The sequence below is a fragment of the Acipenser ruthenus genome, chromosome 28 (genome assembly GCF_902713425.1).
Source record: "Acipenser ruthenus chromosome 28, fAciRut3.2 maternal haplotype, whole genome shotgun sequence".
NCBI classification, from domain to species: Eukaryota; Metazoa; Chordata; class Actinopteri; order Acipenseriformes; family Acipenseridae; genus Acipenser; species Acipenser ruthenus.
The window spans coordinates 13911937-13927068 of record NC_081216.1 but is presented as its reverse complement, the minus strand read 5'-3'; the positions used below and the strand labels follow the sequence as shown (position 1 = coordinate 13927068).

The 15132-nt window shown below is 38.8% G+C and overlaps 1 protein-coding gene across 1 annotated transcript in view; it reads left to right on the top strand.

The window, feature by feature from the left end:
* The window catches only part of LOC117435147 (very-long-chain 3-oxoacyl-CoA reductase-B-like), a 56103-nt gene that overhangs the window by 13253 nt on the left and 27718 nt on the right, over positions 1–15132 (top strand). Inside the window, exons 2-3 of the mRNA XM_034058137.3 lie at positions 7681–7727; positions 10825–10900. Coding sequence (XP_033914028.2) covers positions 7681–7727; positions 10825–10900 — 123 coding nt within the window. The remainder of the gene's footprint in view (positions 1–7680; positions 7728–10824; positions 10901–15132) is intronic.

Below are 15132 nucleotides of genomic sequence, written 5' to 3'. Positions count from 1 at the left end.
TCACACTCCCCAGCAACGACCTTTTCAACACAGAAGAAACAAGCTTTGTTATCAAGTCTGAGTTCTGTGTGTAGTCATATTGTGAATGTGCGCAAGCTGTTCATATACACAGAATCTTACTTGGCTTTACTCAGGAATATGTACATTGCAATCCAGTTAGCTTTGAAATTCTACTGGGATCTCTACTGGCAGCATTTCAGATCCCACAGCAGGACACAAGACTCCCAATGCACAATAGTTTGAGACATTCCAGGTTTTACTGTGGGCTTAATTAGACAAACCATAGAGAGCGAAGGCTCAAGTGTATCTAATGATGTGTAAAACATGGAATGGCTTGTACTGCTGAGCAGTTGGAACCCATCCCTGCTACAGTACCAGTGCCAAACTCAAATGCTGGCCCGTTTCAGATTGAGATATTTTACTAGTGTAAATGTACTTGTGATGTAAAAAGTTCTATTTGTCCTTTTTGTAATGCAATGTAACCTTTTTTTTTTCTTTCTTTAGTTGGTATTGCATGAGGAAATGTGCAGTGCTCCTGCTTGAATGCTGAGTGAGCAAGGGAAACTAGCACATAGTTAAGCCTAGAAAATGGAGCGAAGGAAAGAAATGAGGAGTGTCATTCTGAAGACTTTAATCTGGGATTTTGTTGAGTTTTGTTAAACTATGTTTGACCACCCTTCTATCACCATTGGCATGACTAGACTAAAATGAGTAGCCAACAATGTTTGTGCTGCTTGTTTTAATACAGGAGACAATCGTAACATTATTGGTGTACTTATTGAATTGACACCCCTACATCAGGATTCATACTCCTAAATCGGGATCAAATGACATTAACAAAAGTGTGCTTACTAACGCAATGTGAACTAAAAGTGTTGGCTCTCAATTCTTCACACTCCTTCACACACAAACACAGACAGGTTTGCCCTCACAAACCCGGACACTCTGCCTTCTGGTGCCAGCTGGCCCCAACATGGTCTCCTGGTGCTTTTTTGCTTGGGGTGATCCTAGGCTTCTGTAAGCGGGTGCCTGGTGTCCCCATTGTCCCTTCTTGGCGCTTCTCTCCAGAGGATCACCCCGTCGATCGTACAAGCCCTGGGCTTGCTGTTGGCAGCATCGCTTACTATCGCATCCCTTCTCTCACGGATAGCGGCTCCTCCCCCTCCGGCTGTTGAAGGTGACTCCTCTCCCTGTGGCTCTGGAGACGGCAACGGGAATGTTGAGCTTTTTTGTTCCCCCACGGTCGTCCATTCCTGTCCCAGACTTGTCCATACCCAGAGTAGCCTACTCCATTCACACAGACACAGTATGATGTATTACTGTACAATGGACAGATTTTACACTTATAAATGTTAACATTAAAGTTTTCGTTCAAGATCATCAATACACTTGTAGCTAGTGCAGATGGCAATGTCACGTCAGCCTTTCTCTTTTACAAGTTGGCCTAATCCACCCCTGTCTGGCTGTCTGTCACACCTGACATGGTGAAGACCATGACTGGCTTGATTTTTGCACCAATCCTCAGCAAACACTTATACACTCCTAGCCTCGTATTGACATTTTCTATAATCGGATACATTTACACAATTATTTTATTCTACACTCCTAGCCTCCAGCTTTATTCATTAAGGATACCAGTGACTTGCAGGATCACTTCATTGACCTTACTGATACTGAGTACCTTCATTGACCTTACTGATACAAGAGTACCTTTGCTGCGCATTTAGTTGACAACGATACCTGCCAGGTGTCTGAAGTGCAATAAGTCACCATATTGTAACCTTAAGCAAAATAAATAATAAAAACAAACTAGATTCTTACCTTTTTTCCCCATTTACCAGTATAGAGTATTACTGCAAGTAATAAAAAGGTATAATGTTCTTTTTTTTTTATTAGTTTTTTTTAGCTTTTTTGCGAGTCATCTACAAATAAAATCTATTTGCATGTCTAGCTAATAATGACTATTAATTACCTTAAAATTACAATCAGTAACACAGTGTCTTCAAGGGACTTTTTGGTACACCAGGAAATTGTCAAAGGTAAAAAAAAAAACTACAGATTTTACAGCATAAACAAAGTTTGCAGTATGAAAACTAGGGTGGTTGGATGACAAGCAAAACAATAGTACATTTTCAAAACCATCAGCATTTACTGTAATAAACACCTGCATCCGAGGATCCTTTTGAAAGAAATACAAACGCTGAACGAAGTGCATACTACAACATTAGCGTCTGTTTATTAATACCTGTGCAACATTGTAATGGTGAAAGAGTTACTCATTCACGGTGGCGTTCATTAGATTTACAGTCAGTTCCAGAATTATGGAGTTGAAACTTATGATTTGTTCCAACCTTTGCCAATTGGACCAAAAGTGTAATGTTTAAATGCAGTTACTCTGCACCCATGTGCTCAGGGATTCCCAATATATTTTGGTTTTGTTGCAGTATGACAGTGTTTATATGGACAAGTCATGACAGTTTTCATCAATGTTTTTGCCGTACTCTTCAGGAAATGCGTTGCTATGCTGTTCTGATTTAGGAAACACACACTCATAAAAGCATATAAAATCAAATTTCAATTAAGTACAAGTTTTACTACTTAAAAAATAGATATGAATAACATCTAAAAGTTTTATTTAATTAAGTCAGTCTATAAATGTATGTGGGAAAACAAGGGGTTGATCGGTATGATCCTTAGGCCTATATGAATAGAAGATTGAGAACAGGGGGATATGTAAAAATACATACGAGGTTCTTTAGCAGCTTCATGCACTGGCAGTTCTATAGGTGGAGTACCAGGCTGAGCATCCTAATGTTCCTGTATACATCTACCGGTCCCTATACCCTGCCTCTGCTCTGAGAAGCCAGTGACTGCTGGTCTGCAGCTGCGGTAGAAGTGCCAGGCGCAGAATCTGCTTAATGCACACACATTGTAATGAAACTTGGATGTCTTGCAATATTATAAACATTCAAACAAAAGTCTTTATTTAAAGCGATACGGTACATTTGTTTAACTATATCCATTACTTATTGCACAATATGTCAATTGATGCTAACAATTCATTCCATTTCAGTGCGATGGAAGAAGAGGTGGAGCTCAGTTATTCCTGGGACATCTTAAAAGAATTATAGAAAGAAAATACTACTACTATTAATCATAATACTCATAATAATGAGGCTAAAAGTTAATATGAGGCTAAAAGCTATACAAGAGGTTTACATTTGCAGCGTCTTTTGCGTTCTTTCGTGTGCGTGTGGTACGGCTTTGCTGAGGAATAACTTGCGATTCCGTCAGTTAAACAGGATCTTGACTGCTGAAATTTCGTGACACACAAGCACGATTCCTGCTCCGGTTTACATGGGTTTCTACAGCTATTTTTATCGTGAGAAAGCAATTGACCCTGCCCTTAAGTCGCTCTGACCAAAGGATGTTCTTTTGCTCTTTCACTATGTATTCGATTTTCATGTGCATGTAAACTCAGCCTATGAAAATGAAAACAATAGATTTTTAACTGTTCATGACGGTACATCAGATGGTACTGAAATGGATTTGCTCTATAAAGCAATTTTATATTGAGCTATTTTCTAGGTGTTTTTGTAGGGGGGATTTTGAATGTACTACTCTAATTCATTCTTACCAAAAGAGTTCTGTAACTGTAGAGGACGAAAACATTTCTAAATAATGTATTTTTCAGTGACCTATTGTAGCTCGTCAAAGTCCCTACTTTTAAAACTCTTGTCCCTTTGAGGGCCACTGGCAGTCATTGAAACTAGCCAAGTTGACTCGGACATTACTAGAAAACGGATACGAGATTAAAAGGCAATGCACTAAAGCCTGGATGCTCCATAGTGCTCCATCATTTTGAAATCCTGTACCAACAGCCATTCACACTTGCTGAAAATCTGATTAAATGAGAAGAGAATTTGCACAGGAGGATACGTAACCTACAATTTTGATACAACTTATTTAATTCCCAACAAATTTCTTACATTTCTGTTCAAAGCAGTCCAAAAACATTATATCGTGTGGTGTTCACTAGTTTTTGAGACACCTGTACACTGCAAATGAACTTGCTGTTTCCTAAAGCTTTTTATTACCTGTGTTACATTTGCTGTCCGGTATTTTGTTCTCTTTTGATTAAACTACTGGGCAGGCTGTTCCTTTGTTTGATGCAGATTTTCTGCAGGAGTAAGTTATTTCTACTTAAAATCCATGTTATTTTTAACCTTAAAATCTCGTGTCTCCCTGTGGCAATGTGCTCCGCCCCTGTGTGCATTTCTGTGTTGTATGTTGCGTGCGTGTGTTAATGTTGGTGTATAGAGATGGGTACACGGGATATAAACGGGTTTGTGTTTCACGTGGTATTTAAATTGTATAATTATATTTAGGTACGGGATTGCACATCACTTCATGTGCATTTAAAGTATGCAATAATATGTGAGCACGGGGTTGCACGTAATGAATTTACGTGCTGGGATTCAAGTGAATAATTAATTAGTAATTGAATCCCAGCACAACAGTATATATAGAGACACGTAACACTCACTCGGGGTTGGGTGTTCGGTGAGTGGAGAACGGGATTGGAGATGGAGGTAGGAATTGTAAAAATAATAGTAGTTAAATCTGCTCACCGTGTTTTGTCTGTGTAGTCCGTTTTGTTTGTCTGTTTATTTTGGCCTCAAGCGCCGTGTCCTGTTTTGTGTTTGTATGTTACAACCTTTTTATTTTCTGTTTTGTTTATTAAATGCTGAGCGAAACCATTCGCTCAGCTCCACCAAACCACACCTCTCTCGTTTTATTTCCTGGCTCTGGTCTGACGCCACCCACTCCGGCCGTCTTTGTGACACTCCCTTTTAATCAATTGTGGGCTCTCTTTAATGCACCCCTTAGTAAAGTTTACCCTGGTAAATTTGCCCTTTTTCATGTTTTTCTATGCTTTATCATACCTCTCTGCTTTCCCATGCTTGTGTGCTATGTTTTATTCTTGTTTGCTATGATGTTTCCTGAATTAAGAACCCCTCTCCAGTGAGGTGTGAGTTTCCTGCAATCCCCTAGCTCCACTGCATCACTGCCTTTATAGCTATTCTCCCTCTCACGCACACTGTGGGACCTTAGAGCTTTCTAAATACAGACCATACTGCCCCTGTCTTGCTTCCCTTCTTTGTTTAACACTGCATTCTGTGCTCTCCAATTTGTTTTTTCACTTGTCAATTATGCCTTTTTAAAATATATATATTTTATTTATTTCTGTTGCCTTTGCTGTAAAATAGTTTGTTTTATTGTGTATTAGAGCCCTCTAAATGGGCTCATGATTATGCCTCCCACCCTGACCTAATATCCAACAGGCTGCTATGGAATCTGTCTCTTATTTTCCAAAATCACAGACCAGGTTTCTTTTTTTTTTTTGAAAGCTCCCCACTCTTTCCCCTCCCTTTTCATTCTCCCTGATTTCTATTTTTAGTCAGCCCAGTGATGCTTGCTCTCACCCCCTTTTCTTCTTCGTCACAACCACCCCCCCCCCCCCCCCCCCCCCCACCCCCTGCCAGTGCAGCTCTGCTGGGCTGTGGCTGCTGATATAAATCTTCTAATCAGCCTCAAGTCTTCAGCACTGAGGCAAGCAGAGGTCAGCAGGACTTGCCTAGAATACTGAGATGGGGGAGAGAGAGAGAGAGAATAAAGACTCTTTCTAAAAATACCAGCCTGCCTCTGGCTCTCTATTTTTAGACGTGAGCATTCAAAACAGGGGTGATTAGGTACTGGCTTAAAATAGCCATCCACTTTAGCAAGGTGAGGACAGGCCAAGCAGGGAAATCGGAGCAGCAGCTCACAATTGTACAGCTTAACCAATTAAGCGCTGTTATTTACTTGCTCAGGGCTCCCAGTACCGAGTTATCTATTCAAGATGCTGGTAGCCAGGGCGTTGCAACTTTGTTTTGACAAAAGACAGCCCATGCCCTTCTCAAATCACTTCAATGGGACTGAGCAGAAAGGTGATACTCAGCAGAGTTGAGTATCAGGAGTACATCAATAACCAGACACAGAATGCATTTAAACATTGTCACAAAACACGTGTGTGTTTTGCTGTGGAACTTGCAGTTCTGTATATTGCATTGGTTTATATTGGTGTTCATTAATTAAATGTATTTTACTGTACATCTAGTCTACCATCTATATGTGGTACATGTACAACACATCATAATTAAAAACATAACTGTAAAAATACTAATTGTAGTGTTCTGTGATGTATTATGCAGCCCAAATAGCAATGTAGAAAGGGTGAACACACTGTTTCCAACTTACAAGTCACTGGTATGTAGGGTTGCAGGGAGTTTGTTTTAAAAATCAATATCTGCAGTCTTTTACTATTCCAATATGTTCAATTAAAACGGCACCAAATTATTGATTTTTATTTTTTCTTCTAAATGTACCTTCTTTGTATCTGAATGTAGTTCTGCAGATCTGGAATATGTATCATTTCTAGCATACTCTTTCCTTACCTATTATTGAGTTTCTTTGTAACCTGGCAATTGCAACTGTAATTCCAGGTGTGCAGCGCCCCTTATTGGTAGGACTGAAAATAACACTAAGAATTTGGAAGCTTGTTATAGAATGTTGTATTAAACATTGAAATGAAGCTTTCTACATATTCAAATTATTTATCAGCATGTAATCTATGTATGAAATCATTAATTTATTATATTTATTTTATCGATACATTATATATTGTTTTACCAAAGCTATGGATTAAATGTGACCCATTCAAACATGTCAAAAAGCTGCCTTGTATCAAGAAAATCTATACCTTTTATATTGAGTAGTTAGATGTATGTAAACTATGTTTTAATGTTATACAAGCCTGTCTGTTTAACATACTTCAGTAACATAATGAATAAATCAAGGCTACTTTTCAGTTGAGCATGTATATACAGCAAGTGTGGCCACTCCCCCTGCCACACCAAACTTCAATTACTTCCTATTAAGTTATTCAGTTGGGCTGAATTGTGATGCTTGGTGCACCATTTTACACAGAGCACCATCTTTGGTCCAAATAAAACTTCTTAATGTGAAACTGCAATAGTCATGAATGTGGGCAGTCATTTGTATCAAAGGTGCCACGCTACATGTATGTGAAATATTGTATTAAACATCATTTTTGCCATGAATGGCAGAATTCAGTAAGACACTAGTCTATTATGCTTGCAAAACTGAACCTGGTGGTGGGATTGTTTAATAAAATACATTTTCACACAAATATCAAGTAATGTATGAACTGTCAAGCATTTTTGCAGAGACATTGCTACTGATTCAAGTGATTAATTGTACTTTAATGTATCACATTTATTTAAATGCTTTTGTACATGTCATGTTTTTATCACTCCTCTAGCTTTATCATACATTAAACCATTTAAAAATGCCTGCACTGACAAAGGCAGTAGTTTACTCTGGGTGGTAATTGTGAGAAAGCACACTTTCTTTGTTTTAATGTACCTAATGTTTTGTGTTTTTCAATGTCAAAATGAAAGCAGTCTCCAGCAGCAGAGTGGAGAGAGCAGCTGCTGTTACCTGGTTTCACCTGAATGATTTGGATACAGGCTTAGTCTCTCTTGCTCTCTCGCTGTCTCGCTCTCGCTCTCATTGGATACGTCTGACTCTCTCTCTTTTGTTTCTGTTTGTATTTAGTTGTCACCGGAGCTACAGATGGAATTGGAAAAGCCTATGCCGAGGAGGTAAGACTTCTAAAACGTACAGCTACATGTTGCACTAAACCCAGGATAAAATATGCGTTCCTCCTGCAGTGGAATGGGGTGACTGGAAGGGTAGCATTGAAATATCTGAGATTGTGTTGGCTCTCTGTACTTTTCTGGAAGGAGTTTTATTGCCACTGATTTGAATGAGGCCAGCTAATACTGCAGAACAATGACCAATAGAGAACATTGCATCCTTGCTCCTTAAAGTGGTTGTGGCTAACAAAATACAGTCACTCTCGTTAATGCGAATCTCAAAGGACCAACAAAAATCTTCATATTATCAGGAGTCTAATGCATACTGTCACTGTTCTTTATTGAAGTTGCAGTACCACTGAAATCAAATTTCAGTACAGACAATGAAAAGTATTATACATTAAAAGTAGTGTGCATTTAATTGAAAATAGTTGTATACTTTTTAAAAGTTCACACACATTTCAAATGAACTGCACTTAAAACCGGCATGTCCTATTCTGGTCACTGACATTTTTAAACCGCAAAAGCATGGTGTCCAACATCAAGGTATTGAGCAAATTGGAAAGGCTGGCAACTTAAATTCACAGCTTTTCATAGGCCTGTATTACTATACCCTGGTTTTTCAGAATGGTTAACTGGAAAGTTTAAATCTGCAGCAACATTTTTTCAATACTTCATGGAAATGTCATTGATGTGTGAGTCCCAAAACAGCACTAAAATACAGAGCTCATCTGGATGCAAGTTAATATATTTGAGGGCACCAATAGGAAATTTGTGTTAAGTGAATTCATATTATAAGAAGTCATTTACACTAAGCGACAGCAAAATTTGGCTGGGACCATGTAGAAAATTCTTGATATAAAGAAGTTCGTCTAGTCCAAGTTTGCGTTTATGAGAATTGTAGGTCATGTTTGCGGAATCACGGATGGAATCGCGGAATTAGGCACTGGGAATGGGAATCAACATTTTGGGAATGGAATTCTGCTTTGCAACTGCACCTTTATAAAAAAATTAAAAAAACCCTGCGAAAACAGTCTTTTTTTACTGCTGTTATTCTCCTATAAAAAAAAAATAATGGATTGCTTTGAAAACTACACTACCCAGAAGCCCAGCGATGATGCATGTATATAACGTTTTTGTATGTTTATTTGGATCATTGGATAATGAGAAAACAGATGGTTTTTTGGGCGTTACGCTGATGGACTTCTGCGTCTGTTGCGGCGCTCCCTGTGTGCTTTGTGAGTCGAGTTTAAAAAAAGCAACTAGCTGTTTTGTGAGGAATAATTTTGGAGTTGTATGTACAGAAAAGTGAAAAGTACCTGAAAAAACCGATCGTCAACCCCCAGATTAAAAAAAAAACTTAATTGAATTTATGTATTAATTTATTTAGATATTGCAAATCTGTTACCCCGTCACCCGCTCAAACGGCAAAGTAAACGGCACGGTGGTTGAGGTGAAACCTTTAGTTTTATAACTTTTATTATTTCTAATTTATGATTAATTCCTTAATAATACTACGTACGAGTGATTTTTATTATTTTTTTTTACTCGTGTTGCTATAACATGGCTCTCTCTACTCTAGCTACTGTGTAGTAAGAACAGAACTTGGTGACAATTGTAGATTCAACAATGAGTGGACCAATAAATACTAATACATGTATTTTACCAACTGTACCGAACGCAAAGCCAATGTGTTTATTGTGCAATGAATGTGTCAGTAGTTAAGGAATGCAATATGAAACCAAACAAGGAGCTTTTACAAATACGAATCCAGAGGGCACAGTTGGTAGAAGCTCAAAAGTAGAAGCGCTGATCTCTTCTTAAGTTATACTATTAATGTCGCATACATTTTAAAATATTTGTAATGATACTCTGTTAAATTTTCACATTGTTCTATTATTAAAGTACATATGGTAAAATGTGTAAGTCTTGTTCAATATATGAACATTAAGTTATGTAACATTTATTATTGCTTAAATGTGCAGAGTAAAATACTCTTGAAGACTCTAGTTGAAGAGCCCTGCTCTAACTAAGGCAACTATCTGTCCAGGGTATACCAGAAACACATGCAAGCAGTTTTACAGCAAGTACAGCATAAACCAGTCTGTGTTGTTGAAAACTACAGATGGGAGAGAAGTGGCCTGAACATTGTATTTAATTTGTGTTTTTATGAAAATTCTATGTTTTTGTAATAATGCCCCTTGTTTTTGACTACTCTGTATATTGTAATTCCAGCAATAAGCTGTTTTTTCAAAATACCTTTATTTGTTGACTGACCTACAGTACATTGTTACTAGTGGACTGCTTTAAGAAATATTTTTCCTGAAAACTACAGTATCTCAGGGACTTAAATAAAAAAAAAAAATGAATTCAATAGATTTAATGTAAAAATGTTATTTATGTTCAAGTTAAACGTTGTTAATTCTTCATAAATTGGTAAAAACTGAAAAAAAAATGGAATTGGTCATTTTGAAAAACGGAATGTGCCATTCCCAAGAATAGAAAATCAGGAGCCCTAGAATTGACTGTACTTTTCACCTGTTGTGCAGTTCCATTTACTATACAGGTCTGAAATATGCAGACAGTTCTCGGTTTCCTTGCCTTCCAGGAAATATGTTGACCTTGAACTTTGCGTGCCATTTCATCTCGGCAATGTCTTTGCAGGTCAAAGCATCTTACTGGCTGTTAATCATGTCAGTCAACAGAATAATGAACTGGTTGGTTGTACAGGAAAGAAGGCCCTGAAGGGCTGGATTCATTGTAACGCTGCAGAGGGGAATGACCATGAAAGTCCAAGACTATCTAAAACGAAGGCTTGCAAACTCTGTTAACATTGTGTATTAACAGATATCATGTTTGGCAGTAAATGAAAATCATGTTTATAAAACATACATTTCTTTCAAAACTACACATTTCAGACCTCTATCGGGTTCAGTTATGTGAACCCATGTCTATAATGAGTTTTTTTGTTATCTGTATTGAAGTTCTGCTCTTGTTTGGTTGTTGTGAACGTGTGCATCAGCACCTTGATGCCTGTGTGATTTGCTTGTTTCCTGTGCTGTGTGGCTCTGCCTGGTCAGTAACGCTGATGTTTCCTCCACAGCTGGCTCGCAGAGGAATGTGTGTCGCTCTCATCAGCAGGTCCCAGGAGAAACTGGACCAAGTTTCCAATGAGATCAGTGAGTTTCATTTAATCTCCTGTACATCACGCTCCTGGGTTACACCAGCATGGCTGTCTCTCTGTATTTCTGGGGATATTGTGTTCATTGGGCTCTGTCCTTTGAGATGTTGCCATCCTGCGTGTACCCCAAATTCTCAGACCTTTCATACATTGCTCATTCCCTACCTTCTGCTGGGATAGATTTGTTTGCCAAATAAAGTAAGCAGAGTTAATCTTAAATATCATGTAATAAAACACATGGTCAGGTACATTACCTTTTTGTTTTAAAAGTAGCATTTTGGCTTTAGCAGAGTATATGATTTAAATATTTCCAGCTTCCTGATTTGTAACCCGAGACACTGAGTCTTCAACATGCACTATGATGTCGGTGGTCAAAACTATGGCAAAATATGCACCAGAAATCCTTGTTGCATGCCGGTTGATTTACCTTCCATTTCAGCATTGATGTCAGATGCAACATTCGTTCCCTGCTAGAGGAGCGCCCTCAAAAGTCAGGGTGTCGGGAAGCACTCAACACACAACTGTTTCCTGGGATGTTTCTTCACCTGTAGGCTTTTATTTTTATATATTTAACGTTTGACTATTTCTAGGTAATGTTTGTGAAGTGCTTCAAGATGCCTTGGTATGAATTGCGCTTGTATACATTTTAAATGGTGATGATGATGATTGACCGAGCCAGCATGCGAAGGGGCGGTCTCTCAGTGAAAGGCAAGGTCAGTTACCTTCAGGTGATGGCTGCTGCAGAGGACGTTAAAGCTATTCTAATTCTAAAGCTGTTTTGTAGAACAATTCTTAATTTTTTTTTAACATGTTTTTAGGCTGTATTTTAGACTCAATCCCTTAGACTACTTGAAAATGTAGGCCCCTCTGTCTCTTTTTAAAGCAAGTTTAAGATTTCAAAGCCTGTTAGCTTTTAAGCAGCACTGTCCCTAGAATAATGACTGCTAAACTCTGAACCTTATTTACTGTGAGGTTTAAATATTCCTGATTTTATATTCAGGAGTTGACTTCCTGAACAAGAGTGAACCTGAAATAAGCAGTGAACAGGGCAAAGATGAAAACTAAGTGAAACGGATTCAGTGCACGTGGGCATCCTCGTCCGAAGACAACTTGAAAGTAATTTGAGGATGACCATTCCAAAATGAGTAAAATAAGCACCTGTATTTAAAGAGTGTTGTAGCTGACCGCTTGGAGTCTAAAAGCTGCTTTTAAATCAGGTGCTTCTGTGAGCAGGTTAGTTTTGTTTATGAAGGAAGTCGGTTTCATTTACTATGTATTGGAGACATGAAATTTGTTTTGTTTTTCTGATTACTGCTCTCCATCAGTACATTGATTGAATTCAAGTATAAGGGCATTATTCACATAGTCACGTGTAAAATATAGTAACAGGCTGTAACAAATCAGCAGACTAAATTAGAATTTGGGGTATTTTTGGGGTGTTGGCGACGGGCCTACAAGAGGGTCTATTTTAATGTTCAAAACAGCAGCACAGATCTTTTGACCTCCTTCCTATACGCTGCAATGTAACCTTGGTCTTTGACAGACACCTCTTTACACAAAAAAAAAAATGAAGAGCAGAAGTGATGTTAACAAGTATGTTATTAACATACATCCTCCACCATGGCTGTGATGAAGAAGCTGATGACCATGTATATCAGCAATATGTATACAACAGAGAAAGAATTAGCAAAAAGAAAAAACACATTGTGATTGCTTCTCCAGATACAGTGCCTTGCGAAAGTATTCGGCCCCCTTGAACTTTGCGACCTTTTGCCACATTTCAGGCTTCAAACATAAAGATATGAAACTGTAATTTTTTGTGAAGAATCAACAACAAGTGGGACACAATCATGAAGTGGAACGAAATTTATTGGATATTTCAAACTTTTTTAACAAATAAAAAACTGAAAAATTGGGCGTGCAAAATTATTCAGCCCCTTTACTTTCAGTGCAGCAAACTCTCTCCAGAAGTTCAGTGAGGATCTCTGAATGATCCAATGTTGACCTAAATGACTAATGATGATAAATAGAATCCACCTGTGTGTAATCAAGTCTCCGTATAAATGCACCTGCACTGTGATAGTCTCAGAGGTCCGTTTAAAGCGCAGAGAGCATCATGAAGAACAAGGAATACACCAGGCAGGTCCGAGATACTGTTGTGGAGAAGTTTAAAGCCGGATTTGGATACAAAAAGATTTCCCAAGCTTTAAACATCCCAAGGAGCACTGTGCAAGCGATAATATTGAAATGGAAGGAGTATCAGACCACTGCAAATCTACCAAGACCTGGCCGTCCCTCTAAACTTTCAGCTCATACAAGGAGAAGACTGATCAGAGATGCAGCCAAGAGGCCCATGATCACTCTGGATGAACTGCAGAGATCTACAGCTGAGGTGGGAGACTCTGTCCATAGGACAACAATCAGTCGTATACTGCACAAATCTGGCCTTTATGGAAGAGTGGCAAGAAGAAAGCCATTTCTTAAAGATATCCATAAAAAGTGTCGTTTACAGTTTGCCACAAGCCACCTGGGAGACTCACCAAACATGTGGAAGAAGGTGCTCTGGTCAGATGAAACCAAAATCGAACTTTTTGGCAACAATGCAAAACGTTATGTTTGGCGTAAAAGCAACACAGCTCATCACCCTGAACACACCATCCCCACTGTCAAACATGGTGGTGGCAGCATCATGGTTTGGGCCTGCTTTTCTTCAGCAGGGACAGGGAAGATAGTTGATGGGAAAAATTGATGGGAAGATGGATGGAGCCAAATACAGGACCATTCTGGAAGAAAACCTGATGGAGTCTGCAAAAGACCTGAGACTGGGACAGAGATTTGTCTTCCAACAAGACAATGATCCAAAACATAAAGCAAAATCTACAATGGAATGGTTCACAAATAAACATATCCAGGTGTTAGAATGGCCAAGTCAAAGTCCAGACCTGAATCCAATCGAGAATCTGTGGAAAGAACTGAAAACTGCTGTTCACAAATGCTCTCCATCCAACCTCACTGAGCTCGAGCTGTTTTGCAAGGAGGAATGGGCAAAAATTTCAGTCTCTCGATGTGCAAAACTGATAGAGACATACCCCAAGCGACTTACAGCTGTAATCGCAGCAAAAGGTGGCGCTACAAAGTATTAACTTAAGGGGGCTGAATAATTTTGCACGCCCAATTTTTCAGTTTTTTATTTGTTAAAAAAGTTTGAAATATCCAATAAATTCCGTTCCACTTCATGATTGTGTCCCACTTGTTGTTGATTCTTCACAAAAAATTACAGTTTCATATCTTTATGTTTGAAGCCTGAAATGTGGCAAATGGTCGCAAAGTTCAAGGGGGCCGAATACTTTCGCAAGGCACTGTATATGCAAAAATGTAAGTGACATACAGCTCTGCAAACACCACTTACATCTGCAAAATCTGTTAACTAAATGTTCATACCGAATTTCATGACAGTTGGATAAGCGGTTTTCTGTCTAGATGGGAAATGTCCACTACAGTATATCCCCGTAGCAAGATTTCTACCCCAGCTGGGGACGATAAGAATAAAATTCCTGCATGAGTCCTACAAAGTTAAAGGGCAACAGTATTACGATCCCCCCCACAGTTCATTAAACGTAACCCTAAAGACATGTAAAAACATGTAACGCAAACAAGACTGAGGTAAACCCAGTCTTGCTGAACAGCATGGGCTTAACAGCAGTATAGGAGCTGGATATTAGAACTGTCTGATTCTTTAATACATGTTACTGGGGAAATACTGTCATCCCATCCATCCCTATACATGTTTTATTAATCTGGCCCCTAGTCTCCTAATGCGTGATTTGAACAAGGAGATCTGCACTGAAGTGTTTCGTACACATCGTTTGTTCCCTGCCTTCATGCTACATACCTTTTTGGTTCCCTTTCAAGTATGAAATGTAACCATTACCTAATGGGATACAACCTCTTATAGCCCGAATTACCTGAGCACTTACATCAGAGCTGCTCCTTTTAAGAGCCCCGTCTGCGTCAGACATTGTCTCCGCCCCCAGGAGATAAATTCGAATGACACATAAGGCTCAGCGCCATTTTGTCTTTCAGCCTGCCTGAGGAAGGTGTGAGCTCTGACTTTGTCATAAAAAACGTAGCTAAGTTGATTCATTCACATATTTTGAAATCTTGCTTTTTTTAGTGATAATTCTTCTTAGCTTTAGGCGTGTGCCCTGTGTGAAGCTGGCGGCTCTCCCC